We start from the raw sequence: 12,293 nt of genomic DNA, 5'->3' as shown, positions 1-12,293 counted from the left end.
TGGGACCCTTATTCTGTGGTGAGGTGGGAGGTAGTATAATGGTGTTGGGGGGGGGACAATAGAAAGAGATGGTTCTAATCCCAACTCTGCTACCTACAGACTGAGTGACCTTAGGAAAGTCATTTTATTGCTCTACTCCTTTGTTCCTGTGCAAAACAGAGACAGTATTGACAGTTTGCTGTAAGGCTTAAATGAGATAAATCTCCTCCTCTAAAATGTAAGCTTCAAGGGCATTGACTATTTTGTTAGCTATCCTTTCCCCTGTTCCCAGGATACTGTGGGGGAAGAGTTGATGTTCAGTAAAAATTGGTTGGATAGATGGATGAATGTAAGTGTTAGGTGTAGTGCCTGGATTCTAGTTAGTAGCCGACAAATGGAAGTCCCGTTCCCTGTCTCTGCTTCCTGCAATGCAGTAAAGCTGGACGAGGAGGGGTTGGGTATTATGGGATAGACAGTTTCTACCTTGGCGCTGTCTACAGCCCCTACTCAGAGATAAGTGCTGATGATCAGTTCCCTAGGCCATGAACTCTTAAAAAGTCACCTCTCTTTGAGTCCCACTGTGAAGTTTCTGCCAGGTCCAGTTTCCATGGCAACGCCCCAAGCTCTAGCAGCTGCTCCACGGGCATCTGGCCTGAGTGCAGACTTGACCTGTGTGCTTTCTTCTTCCTGGACTTTAGAGACAACTGTGGTGTTTCAGGCCTTCTCTGAGTAAATGGCTCCCCCAGGATGCCGTTCATTTGCATTCTCTCTTCCACTCCCTTCTGCTTCTTAAAACTCGTCCTTCACTCTCCACTCTGTGTGCCTTCAGTTTCTCTAAAGAATAATTCAGTTCCTAGTATGTTCTGATAATGGGTTGGACAAAGAGGTGAATAAGTCCTGGTTTCTGCCATTAATTATGAGATACATACCAATATCTGGCTTGGAAATGCTCACTTACCAAGGACCTGCACTACATCAGCAACTGTACTGGGCATTGACATTTGTTGTCTTATTTAAGTCTTAAAGGTTCTGTTGTTTTCTTTCTTTGATTTTTTATTTTTTATTTTTTAATTTTTTTTGGCCTTTTTGCCATTTCCAGGGCCGCTCCCTCTGCGTATGAGGTTCCTGGGCTAGGGGTCAAATCAGACCTGTAGCTGCCGGCCTATGCCAGAGTCACAGCAATGCAGGATCTGAGCCACATCTCCTACACCACAGCTCACGTCAACGCCGGATCCTTAGCCCACTGAGCAAGGCCAGGGATCAAACCCACAACCTCATGATTCCTAGTCGGATTCGTTAATCACTGAGCCACGGCATGAACTCCTGTTGTTTTATTTCTATTCTCCAGATGATAAAACTAAGGGCCAAAGAGCTTATGTGACTTCACTCTCTACCCCACTGACTCCCAAAGACCCTGGATTACTGTGAAGATTTAAATGATGTAGGGAATACGGTTAGCACAGCATGAACCCAGGCAGCTAGTTTGAGCAATCCCACTGCTGCCCCCCAACCCTCTTCTCCTAACCAGAAATCAGCCCTGTGGAGCATGGGTGGTATCTTTGGCAGTTTGTTAATTGGCAAAAGGGTTGTCTTAATAACTTGCGTTTCTGCTGCAACAAATGCCTTCTCAGGGACTCGCAGGGCGCTGTTACCCATCCAGGGTATCCACCTCACCAATGTCAGGTGCCTCTAACCACTTTTCACATCTCACACTCTGGACCTGGGTTAGCTTCCCAAGAGTTTCTTCATGGTGGTCTCATCTTTACATGTTCTTTCCATCATCACAGAACCCACAGAGTCTAGAGTGGAAACTCAGTGCTGCTAACTGTTATCTGGGAGTGTGTGTGTGTGTCTGTGTGTCTGTGTGTGTGTGTGTTAGTTACATATCTAGGCTGGGAGTAATATGTTGATATTTTTAGGAAAGACCAATGACAGGCACCAACCCTGGTCCATACCCTTTCTGGTAGAAAACACTGATGTTAGCTTGCTTCTGCTATTCCGTTACAAAACTATTGATATCCTCAGAGTTTGAAACAGCTTCTGTGGCTCCCAGATGAGAGAGAAAACATGTTCCTTTTTTTATGTGGTCATTTTCAGTTTAGAGATTTCCCATCTTCTGACCCCAAAACCATCTTTTATCTTAACTGCTTCTCAGTTTAACTAATATTCACCAGCCGTAACAATCACAAATATTTAAGTTGTCCCTACCATAGGCTATGCCTTGTTCTAAGACTGGCAGTAAAGACAAAGCCCCTATTCTTAAATTAAGCAGTTTCCAGGTACCAAGCAGTGAACTTGGCAGGAGAGTCATAAAGATGGTGAAGATAGGATCCCTTCCCTCAAGCAGCTCACTGTTTATTAAGAAAAAGAGATATCCATACAAAAATCCCAAAGTGAGCTGTCAAGGGCACTTGTTCCATTAGGATCCATCCCTTTGGCCACGTTGGTTGTGTTTGGTTGACATGCCTTTTGATAGCTCAGTGCCTGTGTCTGGTTGCTAATATTGTTATTATCACTTCTGGAAGTTATGATGCATTTATTGAGATGTTACCACATGCCAGACACTGTGCCAGACCTTGGGATACAGTGGTGAGGAAAACACACAGTGCCTGCCCTCAAGGAGTTTACTATCGTTACTAGTCTCTAGCGTTTGAATAAGAGAATTTTAGGAAACACAACAAATATAGGCAGTGTGCCTCCCTAGCGGATTTATAATTAATTAACTATAAATTAATTTATAATAAATCTCACTGACTGATGGGAGACATGGAAACAAGGGGATTTCTACAGAAAATAACTCCTTTGCTAATACCAACCTGATGTAGAGCGCTCACTGTGGCAGCACTGCAGTATTGCAGCTCTGCCAGCCCCTGGGCTGGGTAGGAGAGAGCAGTAGGAGGTGTGAGGGTAGAGACCCACCGTGAAGGCTGCAGGTGCCAGGCTAATCAGCATGGACCACATCCTGTGGCCAGAGGCAGTATAACAGCTCAAGGTGTTCCACCAGGGAGTGAGATGGGAGGATGTGCTCACATGTCTCTCTAAGCAAACACAATAGAAGAGATGAGCAGAAAGAGGGAAGATACTAAGGGCATAAAATACACAGGATTGTGTGCTATTTAGGTGCCGTGGAAGAGGAAGACAGAAGACTGGAAGATGACATCTACATTTCAGTTTAAATGGTGGTGCTTTCAATACTTTGGGGAGCCCAGGAGGAGGAGGCTTTAAGCAGAAGATAATGTATCCAGTTTTGAATGTGTTGTTTTGTCATGCCCCTGATATCCATATAGAGATATCCAGGAGGTTTGGGTGTAAAGCTTTGTCCCAAATGAGGACACAGTGGATAATAGAAATTTTGAAAGCATTGCTCTAAAAATGCTAGGAGTTCCCATCATGGCTCAGCAGTTAATGAACTTGACTAGCATCCATGAGGATGCAAGTTCCATCCCTGGCCTCGCTCAGTGGGTTAAGGACCCGGCATTGCCTTGAGCTGTGGTGTAGGTCGCAGACACAGCTTGGATCCCACATTGCTGTGGCTGTGGTATAAGCCAGCGGCTGCAGCTCTGATTGGACCCCTAGCCTGGGAACCTCTATATGCCACGGGTGCGGCCTTAAAGAGACAAAAAATAAAAAATAATAAAAATAAAAACGCCAGTCAAAGCCTTGAAATTAGATGTGAATAGCAAAGCCTAGAATGAGATCCAGGGGGGCCTCAGGACGTAGTCCTTAGAATTTCTTTGCTGGCCCAGTGCTCTCTTTGCCATGAAGATCCAATCTCCTCATTCTACTGCATTCATGAAATTGTCTCTCCAGACAAAGCTCCCTTCCCCATCCTATGCCCTCACTACTAGCTCTTAGTACTACTTGCTTTGGATTCTAATTCTCTGTGGATAAGCCTGCCTTTGCCCCCGGCCTGTAAGCTCCTGAGGAGCAAGAACTTTCTTATTCTTTATGTGTGTGTCACAAAGCAGGTCACCAATCAATGCTGAGGAAATTAATTTGAACTGATGAAGCCCTAACAGACTGTGAAATCCTTCTAGGTGATAGGCATTGTATATACACAATGCCACATAATCATCTCAACAGCCTGTGAGCTGTTCATAATTATCCTCTTTGTACACGTAAGAAAACTGAGGCTCAGAGAATGAAACAGGTCACACAGCCAATGAGGACTAAAACCCAAATTCAAACCCAAGATTGTCAAACTCCACAGCTCATGCTCTTTTTCCTAGGCCCTATCTATTCAACACCATGGTGTCCTCTCCATTGCTTCTAAAGTGAGTAAAAAGTTTAATGTCATCTAATTATGATCAAAAATGAGCAGCCTGATTGAGAGGAGAGGAGCGAGAATTGCCACAATTTTGAGGAAGTTTGTCTTTTTTCATCTACACCAGAAGGGATAAGCCCATTTTGCAGAGAGTTAACCAAAGACTCAAAAAGGAACCACTGAGATGTCCCTGCAAGCACAGAAATTGGAAAATGTGGTTTCTTTTTCCAGCTTCCCATTTGGACAATAACAGGATTCCCAAATTCCGTGCTTTTCCTATTGCCTCACCTCATGGACCTCTGTGTCTTTGTATGTGTTTGTGTTATTAGGTTTGCTGAAAAGTCCAGTGAACAAGACGGCCCTGACACTGATCGCCGTGAGCTCCTGCATCCTGGCTATGGTGTGTGGCAGTCAGATGTCCTGTCCACTCACTGTGAAGGTGACTCTGCACGTGCCCGAGCACTTCATTGCAGACGGTAAGGACCAAGCATCGGAGATGCCTCACACCTCCTTGTCACCTTGTACCCCTGCCTGGCCAAGTAATCCCAATGCATGGCCTAACCTCAGAATGATTTACCAGAGAGAGGGGGTGGGGAGAGAGAGGAAGCATCCAAAGACCTTGAAAGAGGTCTTTTTCACTTCTAATATTAGACTACTTGAATGGAACTAAAGACTTCTTTTATTCCAAGGGCAAAAATAAGGTTCATTAATAAAGAAAGAATTCAAATATGAGTGCAGAAAGATGGGGCTACTTCAGAAAACCTAGTATTTCTTACTATGCTTATGCACCCAATTCCTAACTAAAAATATCCCCCCTCAAGAGATAGTCTTTGCTCATCAAAAAAATATGACGGAGAAGGCTATATGAGCTTTGTTGGAATTTCCTGGATGTCCTGGATTGTAGTCATATCTCATTCCCTGTAAATGTACTTTACAAGCATGTTCTATTCTGCCATTTACTCTTCACCCAATTAATTTGAATTAATGAGACACTGGAGTCACTATACTCATGCACAAATCATGGTCCAAGAAACTGATAGAGATGCTTGATATGAATTGCTAAAGTGCCCTCCAGAAAAATTGTGCCAGTTTACCTACCCCAGCAGGATGTGATGGCACCTGCTTCCCCCTTACACTTGTCCAAACGCTTAGCATTATTCTTTTAAATATATTGGAAGTTATCATCTATACAATCAAGAAGACGTATTAAGTATGCAGCTTAATGAATTTTTACATGAGTTCACCCAGATCAAACTAGAAAGTGTTTCCAGTGCCTTCAGCTTCTTTACACTCTGTCCAGGTGAGCGCCCCTGACTGTCCGGGTAACCCCCTTCTGACATCTTAGCACCATATTAGTACCATTATTATTTTTAAAATCTTTTTCTGATTAGATATGCCTTGAATGTTTTTGAGATCCTTATTCCATATTTGTTAGCCTTATCTTGATGCAGCTCAATTTTATCTTTGATTTTTAAGTTACAAAATGTAGAACTTAGCACCTCTTCTGCATCTTCTTTCCAGAGTGGGTCTTTCACCTTTCTCTGAAACATCTAGATTTCTGTTAAAGCATCCCGTGATTGCTCCTACATCACCATCGTGAACTAGCCCCTACTTTGAAAAAGCATTTAAAAATTTTTTTTATGGAAGCATAGTTGATTGCAAAGTTATGTAAGTTTCAGATGTACAGCATAGTGGTTCACAATTTTTAAAAGTTATATTCCTTTTTTTTATAGCTATTGTAAAATATTGGCTCAGCTCCCTGTGGCATACTATATATCCTTGAAGCTGATTTATTTTATATGTAGTAGTTTGTACCCCTTAATCTCCTGCCCCATTTGCCCATACCCACTTCCCTTTCCTTTCTGGTAACCATTCATTTGTTCTCTGTGAGTCTATTTCTTTTGTGTTACATTGACTAGTTAATTTTATATTTTATTTTTATTCTTGTTTTTCAGTTGAACTGCAGATAAGTTTGGTATTTCTCATCTTATATACACTCAGTTGATTTTGTGACGTAAGCACAAGACTTTGGGTTCATCCCTATCAACTCATATGTGTGCCCAGAAGACAGGAGAATATGCAAATACATTTAGAACAGCAGAGGGTTAGTGGAGGGATGTAGAAGAAACACAATTTACCAAAGTAGCAAGGCTCGTAGGTTTATGGAGCTTGGGACTGAAGAAATTGTCAGAAACAGGCTGGTTGGAACATAGGAAAAGAGAGTAAGAATGATGCACAGTGAGCTTGGGAAACCAATAAGGCAAATGTTGGCCACCACTGAAGGCATGCGAACTTATCTTTCATCACTACCATTCACTATGCATTAACTGTAGGATGTTAGGTCTTAGAGACATTCCAATTTTGAACATTTATTGTCAGGCCTGTAGAGATGGAACTCCTGAGAGGCTGAGTAATGTGCTCAAAATCATGATAAATAGGAGTTCCTGTCGCAGCTCAGTTGTTAACGAATCCAACTCGGAACCAGGAGGTTACAGGTTCGGTCCCTGGCCTTGCTCAGTGGGTTAAGGATCCTGAGTTGCTATGAGCTGTGGGGTAGGTCGCAGACATGGCTCAGATCCTGAGTTGCTGTGGCTCTGGCATAGGCTGGCGGCTACAACTCCTATTAGACCCCTAGCCTGGGAACCTCCATATGCCATGGGAACAGCCCTAGAAAATGGCAGAAAGACCAAAAAAAAAAAAAAAACCAAAAAAAACCCCCCAAAAAACAAAAAACAAAAACAAAAACAAAAAAAACATGATAAATAGTTTAATGGCTAAGAGCAGAGACTGTAGGATAATACAAATATAAATTCAAATACTTATCCTGTTACCTGCCACTTCTGTAGCCAAGTGAGTTACCGCTCTGAGTCTCAGTCTCTGCATCTTTAAAATGGGAATGATGGTAAACCTACCTATAGGATTATTGTAAAGCCTACAATTCCATATTTATCAGTTTTTTAGATAGCATGTAGTTGAAAAATAGAAAAATCATAGGATCACCCAAAACAACAGCAGAACTATTGTGATGGCATCGAAGGATAGACAAAAGTGTGATGAATTAAAAGGTGCCCTTTCTTGATAATTCCTACTCTGACCTCAATCATAAACTTAAAACTCCACAAGTACATGTAAAGTCTGTTTCTGCCTCTAGACTGGAATCTCTGTGAAGGCAAAGATTATCCCTTGTGACAAACACACTGCTTGGCCCATAGTAGATGCTCAGTAAATGTTGAATGAATGGGCTCCAAATAAAGCAGAAATCATGGGAAGTTTTGCAGGATTCTTTTACTGGATCTCTAAGCAGAAAAGGGAGACTGAGTAAAGGAAAACCAAGGCAAAGAGTGCATAGAAATTTAAAAAATTGGAAATAACTATGTAGTGTGCACATATCAGAGACACAATGTAATAAACAGAGCAGGTAATGTTAGGAGGACTTAGCCCAAAGGGTCTCAGTCTCAAGCCATAATGGAACCCTCTTCCCTCACATGTTACAATACTCCGATAAGGAATATATCCTTTAAAATGAGATGTTTGGGTACCAATCTCTGTTCTATTGCTGAGGTGCTGTGAAACACAGAGGTATCTGTTAAGCTCCCTGAGTCTCATTTTTCTCATCTATAATATGGGGATTATTTTGAAAAGCTTGAATGATACCATATGTATGAAATACCAATAGAGTATCTAAAGCATTGTGATGGCTTAATAAATAACAGTTGTCATTACACTTACTGCTAAGATGATCCATAAAGTAAGAGACATCAGAAGCTGGACCATGTTAGAACAAGAAGGATAGGATATAGACAAGAGTAGCTAGTCTCAGGAAAATGGAACAAGAAATCCGTCGTGAGCTCCCCAAACCCCTAGCCCATGGAAGTGATCCCCAGTGGAAGACATTAACACTTGAAGACCCTCAATCTTCTGAGGACCAGTAGGAATCCAGAGGACATCCACTACCTGAAGTAAGGTGGAAAGTTGTCTAATCGTTCTTACCAGGCAGACCTTCTACAGCACAATCCCATTGCCTCTTGTGGGTGGATAATCTTTGTGCATCGATCATTCCATTCTCCCAACATGTCTTCATTCTCCCAGCAAGTCTTTAAAGTCTTTTTTTTAATTTTTTTTTTATTTTTTGGTGGCTGCACCCAAGGCATGCAGAAATTCCCAGGGCAGGTGTGACAATTCTGGATCCTTAACCACTAGTCCACATGAGGACTCCCAAAGTGATCTTTATTATCCCCATTTGACAGATAAAGAAATGAGGACTTGAAAATGTGTAGAATCTAGCTTCCCCTGGGGGTGGAGCATGATCTAACAAATATAGACTTAGTGAGTTTCTAGGTCTGATTTCTGGAGATATGAGAGTGCAAGGAGACAGGAGACAGGAGGGGAAGTGATGGTGCCTATTTCCTTGAACCCTTATTATAACTTGACATTCACATTTATATATGCATTAAGATACAACATTGATAAAGAATGCAAATTGCATGGGTATGATTCAATGATTTTTTTTACATATATTGGTACATCCAGATCAAAATACAGGCACCCACCCAAGGCCACTGGCTGAGTTATAAAGAGCAACATTATCAGGATAAGAACAGCCCCTGTCAAATAGGAGGAAACCCATTGAGACAAGGCCACCCAAGGACCATGGCCAAGGCAGCTCTGACCTGTCTCATCCTCCCCCATGAACTTTAACCTGCCAGCCCTTAGTAGACAAGAGCTCAGCCAGCCTAGTGCATTGGGCTGTCCATGGTGCTGAAGTATTAAAGGTGGCTGAGTAATGGGTTCGATCTTTAGGAAGAAAATGAATTCTGCACTTGTGTTATGACATAGTTGTACTTGATGCTTACTGCCCATTACAAGGAAAGGTCAGCATGATATAGAACTTGTCCAGAGCCCAGCTGGCAAGAGCAGTAAATACTAACAGAGTCCCCATCCAAGCCTTGGCAAATATCATTCCTTCCTTTGTCTCAGCCTTCTCAAAGCCATCGGTGGCTTTTTGCTCTGCTAAGCACGTATCAAAGAGATGGGCCAAGTTTGTGTCCAGATTTACTGAATTTGGCATTTGTTTTTTTAACTGTGGCCTATAAATGATCTACATTTGTGTTCTCTGGGCTGATGATTCCAGACATATGATATCATGTTGTCTAGGAGTGGAGCCCAAGTAGTAATATTGTTAACAAGACTTGAGGCGATCCCGTAACAGAAGTTTGAGAACTGCATCTCTATCTTGGTGTTACTTTCCTTTCATCTAACAGATTAATAACTCCTTGAGACATCTTGGAACCCTGATAAGGAGTTTTGGTTTCTTTCACCTTTGACTTGGTCAAAGCCATGGTAATGGAGCTGCCTCATGGTACCATTCCAGTGACTGTCCATAGCACCAAATACCATGTAAATGTTCCACTATTAGTATTATAAGAAATCAGCTCTTACCATATGGATTTGAGCTTTATCCAAATTGCCATGCCAGTAGCATTATTGAGGAATGGTATCAGTTAACATTAAACACTTGTATGAGTTGAGATGTTCATTTGTTCGTCCCTTGAGGCTCCCAGGGTGTGTCAGGATATATTCACCCAATATTATGGCCCTACTGTAAGCTAGTAGAAGAGACAACTTTTAAAGGAATACGCTATTTAGATTAAGTGGGTGAAATGGTTCCTCTTTAGATAGATAACGCTACCCCTAGAGTTCTCTGTTCTATTTTGTTCTGGTTGTTGTACTTTAAGAAGGTGAATGATCTATTGGAAGGCATTCAAAGTAGACGAATTAGAGTCAGGAGGTTGGGAAAACATTGATTACCTAAGGATCTTTTAAGGAAAGGGTGGAGGAGAATCATTCTCTAATAAGTGTTAAAGTAATTCAAACAATAAATGAGCTTAGTATTATTGAGCATATCTGTTATGACCATGGCAGTGTTCAGAAGACTTTACATAGAGATGCTAAGTCAATTCTTATAGCAGAACTGTGAAGCAGGATTTAACATCCTTATTTCACAACACATGGAAGGTAAGTTTTAGAGATATTAAGTGATTTGGCCAGATTCACACACAGAAGTGAAGAAAGAAATGAAAGCCCAAGTCTACCTGAGCCTCTCATCCAAGCTTCTCCCCTGTGCCATGGCCCCACAAAAATGACCATGATAATCATCACTTGTCTTGAAAAGGGAGCAGGCTTGTTCTGGAAGTCCCCAAGAAGCAAAATGAGAACTACGTGGGTGAAGAGGGTGGTCAGATATAGAAGATTGAACCTTAGTCTCAACATGTCTTCACTTTCTAAGCTTTAGTCTCAGGATCTATAAAGTGGTGATAATGGCAGTGCTTATTTCATAGTTATTGAGAATAAATGAAATAATGCTCATAAAGCTTTTAGCTCAGTACCTGAGACCTAGTAATGGCTCAATAAATTGTATATATGTTAGTAGTTGTGATGGCATTTTTTTTTTAATATTAGAAGGGGGTCACTGCAAGGTAATGAGTTCCCCATCATAGGGAATTTCCTGAAAATAGATAACCACATTTCTATGGAGCCATAGAAGAAAAGCAAAGGAATGTGTTCGCCTGGGGTACATAATATTTTGGTTCAGAGCCATTTTATCAAAATATAAATTTTTAAACTGTTAGCATTTTGAGACCTTTAGAGTATGTTTGCTTATTCTTTACTAGCTCATCTGAGTGTCACCTGTTCTTTGCCTAGGCTTAGAAAAGGATTGAGACTCAGGAATGGGTGATGGCTAAGGATGTCTCTTGAACACTTTGGCTAAATATGCTGCCCCATACACAGACAGACAGACACACACAGACACACACAGACACACACTGTTTATTTTATGTTGTTATTCTCATTACATAAATAGTGATCCCAGAATGTCTGTTTGTTAAGGTCAAGTTGATGTGTTAGAATTGACTTTTGGGTTGGACTAGGGTGGTATTCAAGTCGTCTCTGGTCCCTATGGCTGAAGAGCTGGGGATTATGAAATCATCAAGCAGAAATGTTCATCATTAGGACAGCCTGTTTCATTAATATGCCACATGTGTAGCTGCTTTTGAACACAAAATTATGTACAATGACTCTTGTTCTACATTTATTTACTTGTGCCCCCACTTTATGTCTTTCAACCCAAGAGAGTATGCTAACGTGTGGCTGAGCCATTAATGAGGAATGAGGTTCATAATTGAATTCAGAGCAAGTTTGCTGTGATTTGAATACATGGGAGGAGTGTTTTCAACTCTTGGAAGTGAAAATTACATCATACTGAAGGTGATTTCTTAGCCACAAACCGCCAAGCAGCTTGTCTAAAAAAATGAGTAGTTCCTTAGATATCTTCCTCTGTGGAGTCATCCAGAGCTTTGTTTTAAAATGCTCAGATTTGGAGTTCCCATCGTGGCTCAGTGGTTAACAAATCTGACTAGGAACCATGAGGTTGTGAGTTTGATCCCTGGCCTTGCTCAGTGGGTTAAGGATCCGGGTTGCTGTGAGCTGTGGTGTAGGTTGCAGACATGGCTTGGATTCCACGTTGCTGTGGCTCTGGCGTAGGCAGGCGGCTACAGCTCCAATTTGACCCCTAGCCTAGGAACCTCCATATGCCACGGGAGCGGCCCTAGAAAAGGCAAAAAGACAAAAAAAAAAAAAAAAAAGCTTAGATTTTAGTTCAGAGCTTTGAGTACCCTGGAACGCGTTCAGGTGTAAAAGTGCCCTGCACTATGACCTGTGCCTTTTCTGTCCTTAAGTCCTTTGCATACATTTAATGCCATTTAGACACCTAGGCCACCTTATGTTGTATCTGCCTCCCCCTCTATGTTTGCTTAAGTATGCTCTCTTTCATGAGTACCCTTCCTTATTCTATGTATTGCACCAACCCCACCCATCTCTAAGACCTAACTAAATGTCCTCCTTTCATCAGAAAACCTTCTTTAACCAAAACTCAAAACTTCTTCAAAGAAAACACCTGTCAGAAATAATCTCTCCTTCCTTGAAACATCATAGAACTATATTTGCACCTTTTTAACAACCTCACAGTCTACCTTCTACCGCCATTGGTGTT

General features: G+C 41.6%; 1 protein-coding gene across 6 annotated transcripts in view; it reads left to right on the top strand.

The window, feature by feature from the left end:
• The window catches only part of ASTN2 (astrotactin 2), a 915,211-nt gene that overhangs the window by 356,573 nt on the left and 546,345 nt on the right, over nt 1–12,293 (top strand). For all 6 annotated transcript variants that reach the window (XM_021074502.1, XM_021074486.1, XM_021074494.1 and 3 more), the window contains one exon: nt 4,573–4,719. In XM_021074502.1, the coding sequence (XP_020930161.1) occupies nt 4,573–4,719 (147 nt within the window). The remainder of the gene's footprint in view (nt 1–4,572; nt 4,720–12,293) is intronic.

The sequence above is a fragment of the Sus scrofa genome, chromosome 1, assembly GCF_000003025.6.
Source record: "Sus scrofa isolate TJ Tabasco breed Duroc chromosome 1, Sscrofa11.1, whole genome shotgun sequence".
Classification (NCBI taxonomy): Eukaryota; Metazoa; Chordata; class Mammalia; order Artiodactyla; family Suidae; genus Sus; species Sus scrofa.
The sequence above is the reverse complement of the archived record's forward strand: the minus strand, read 5'-3'. Positions and strand labels throughout refer to the sequence as shown.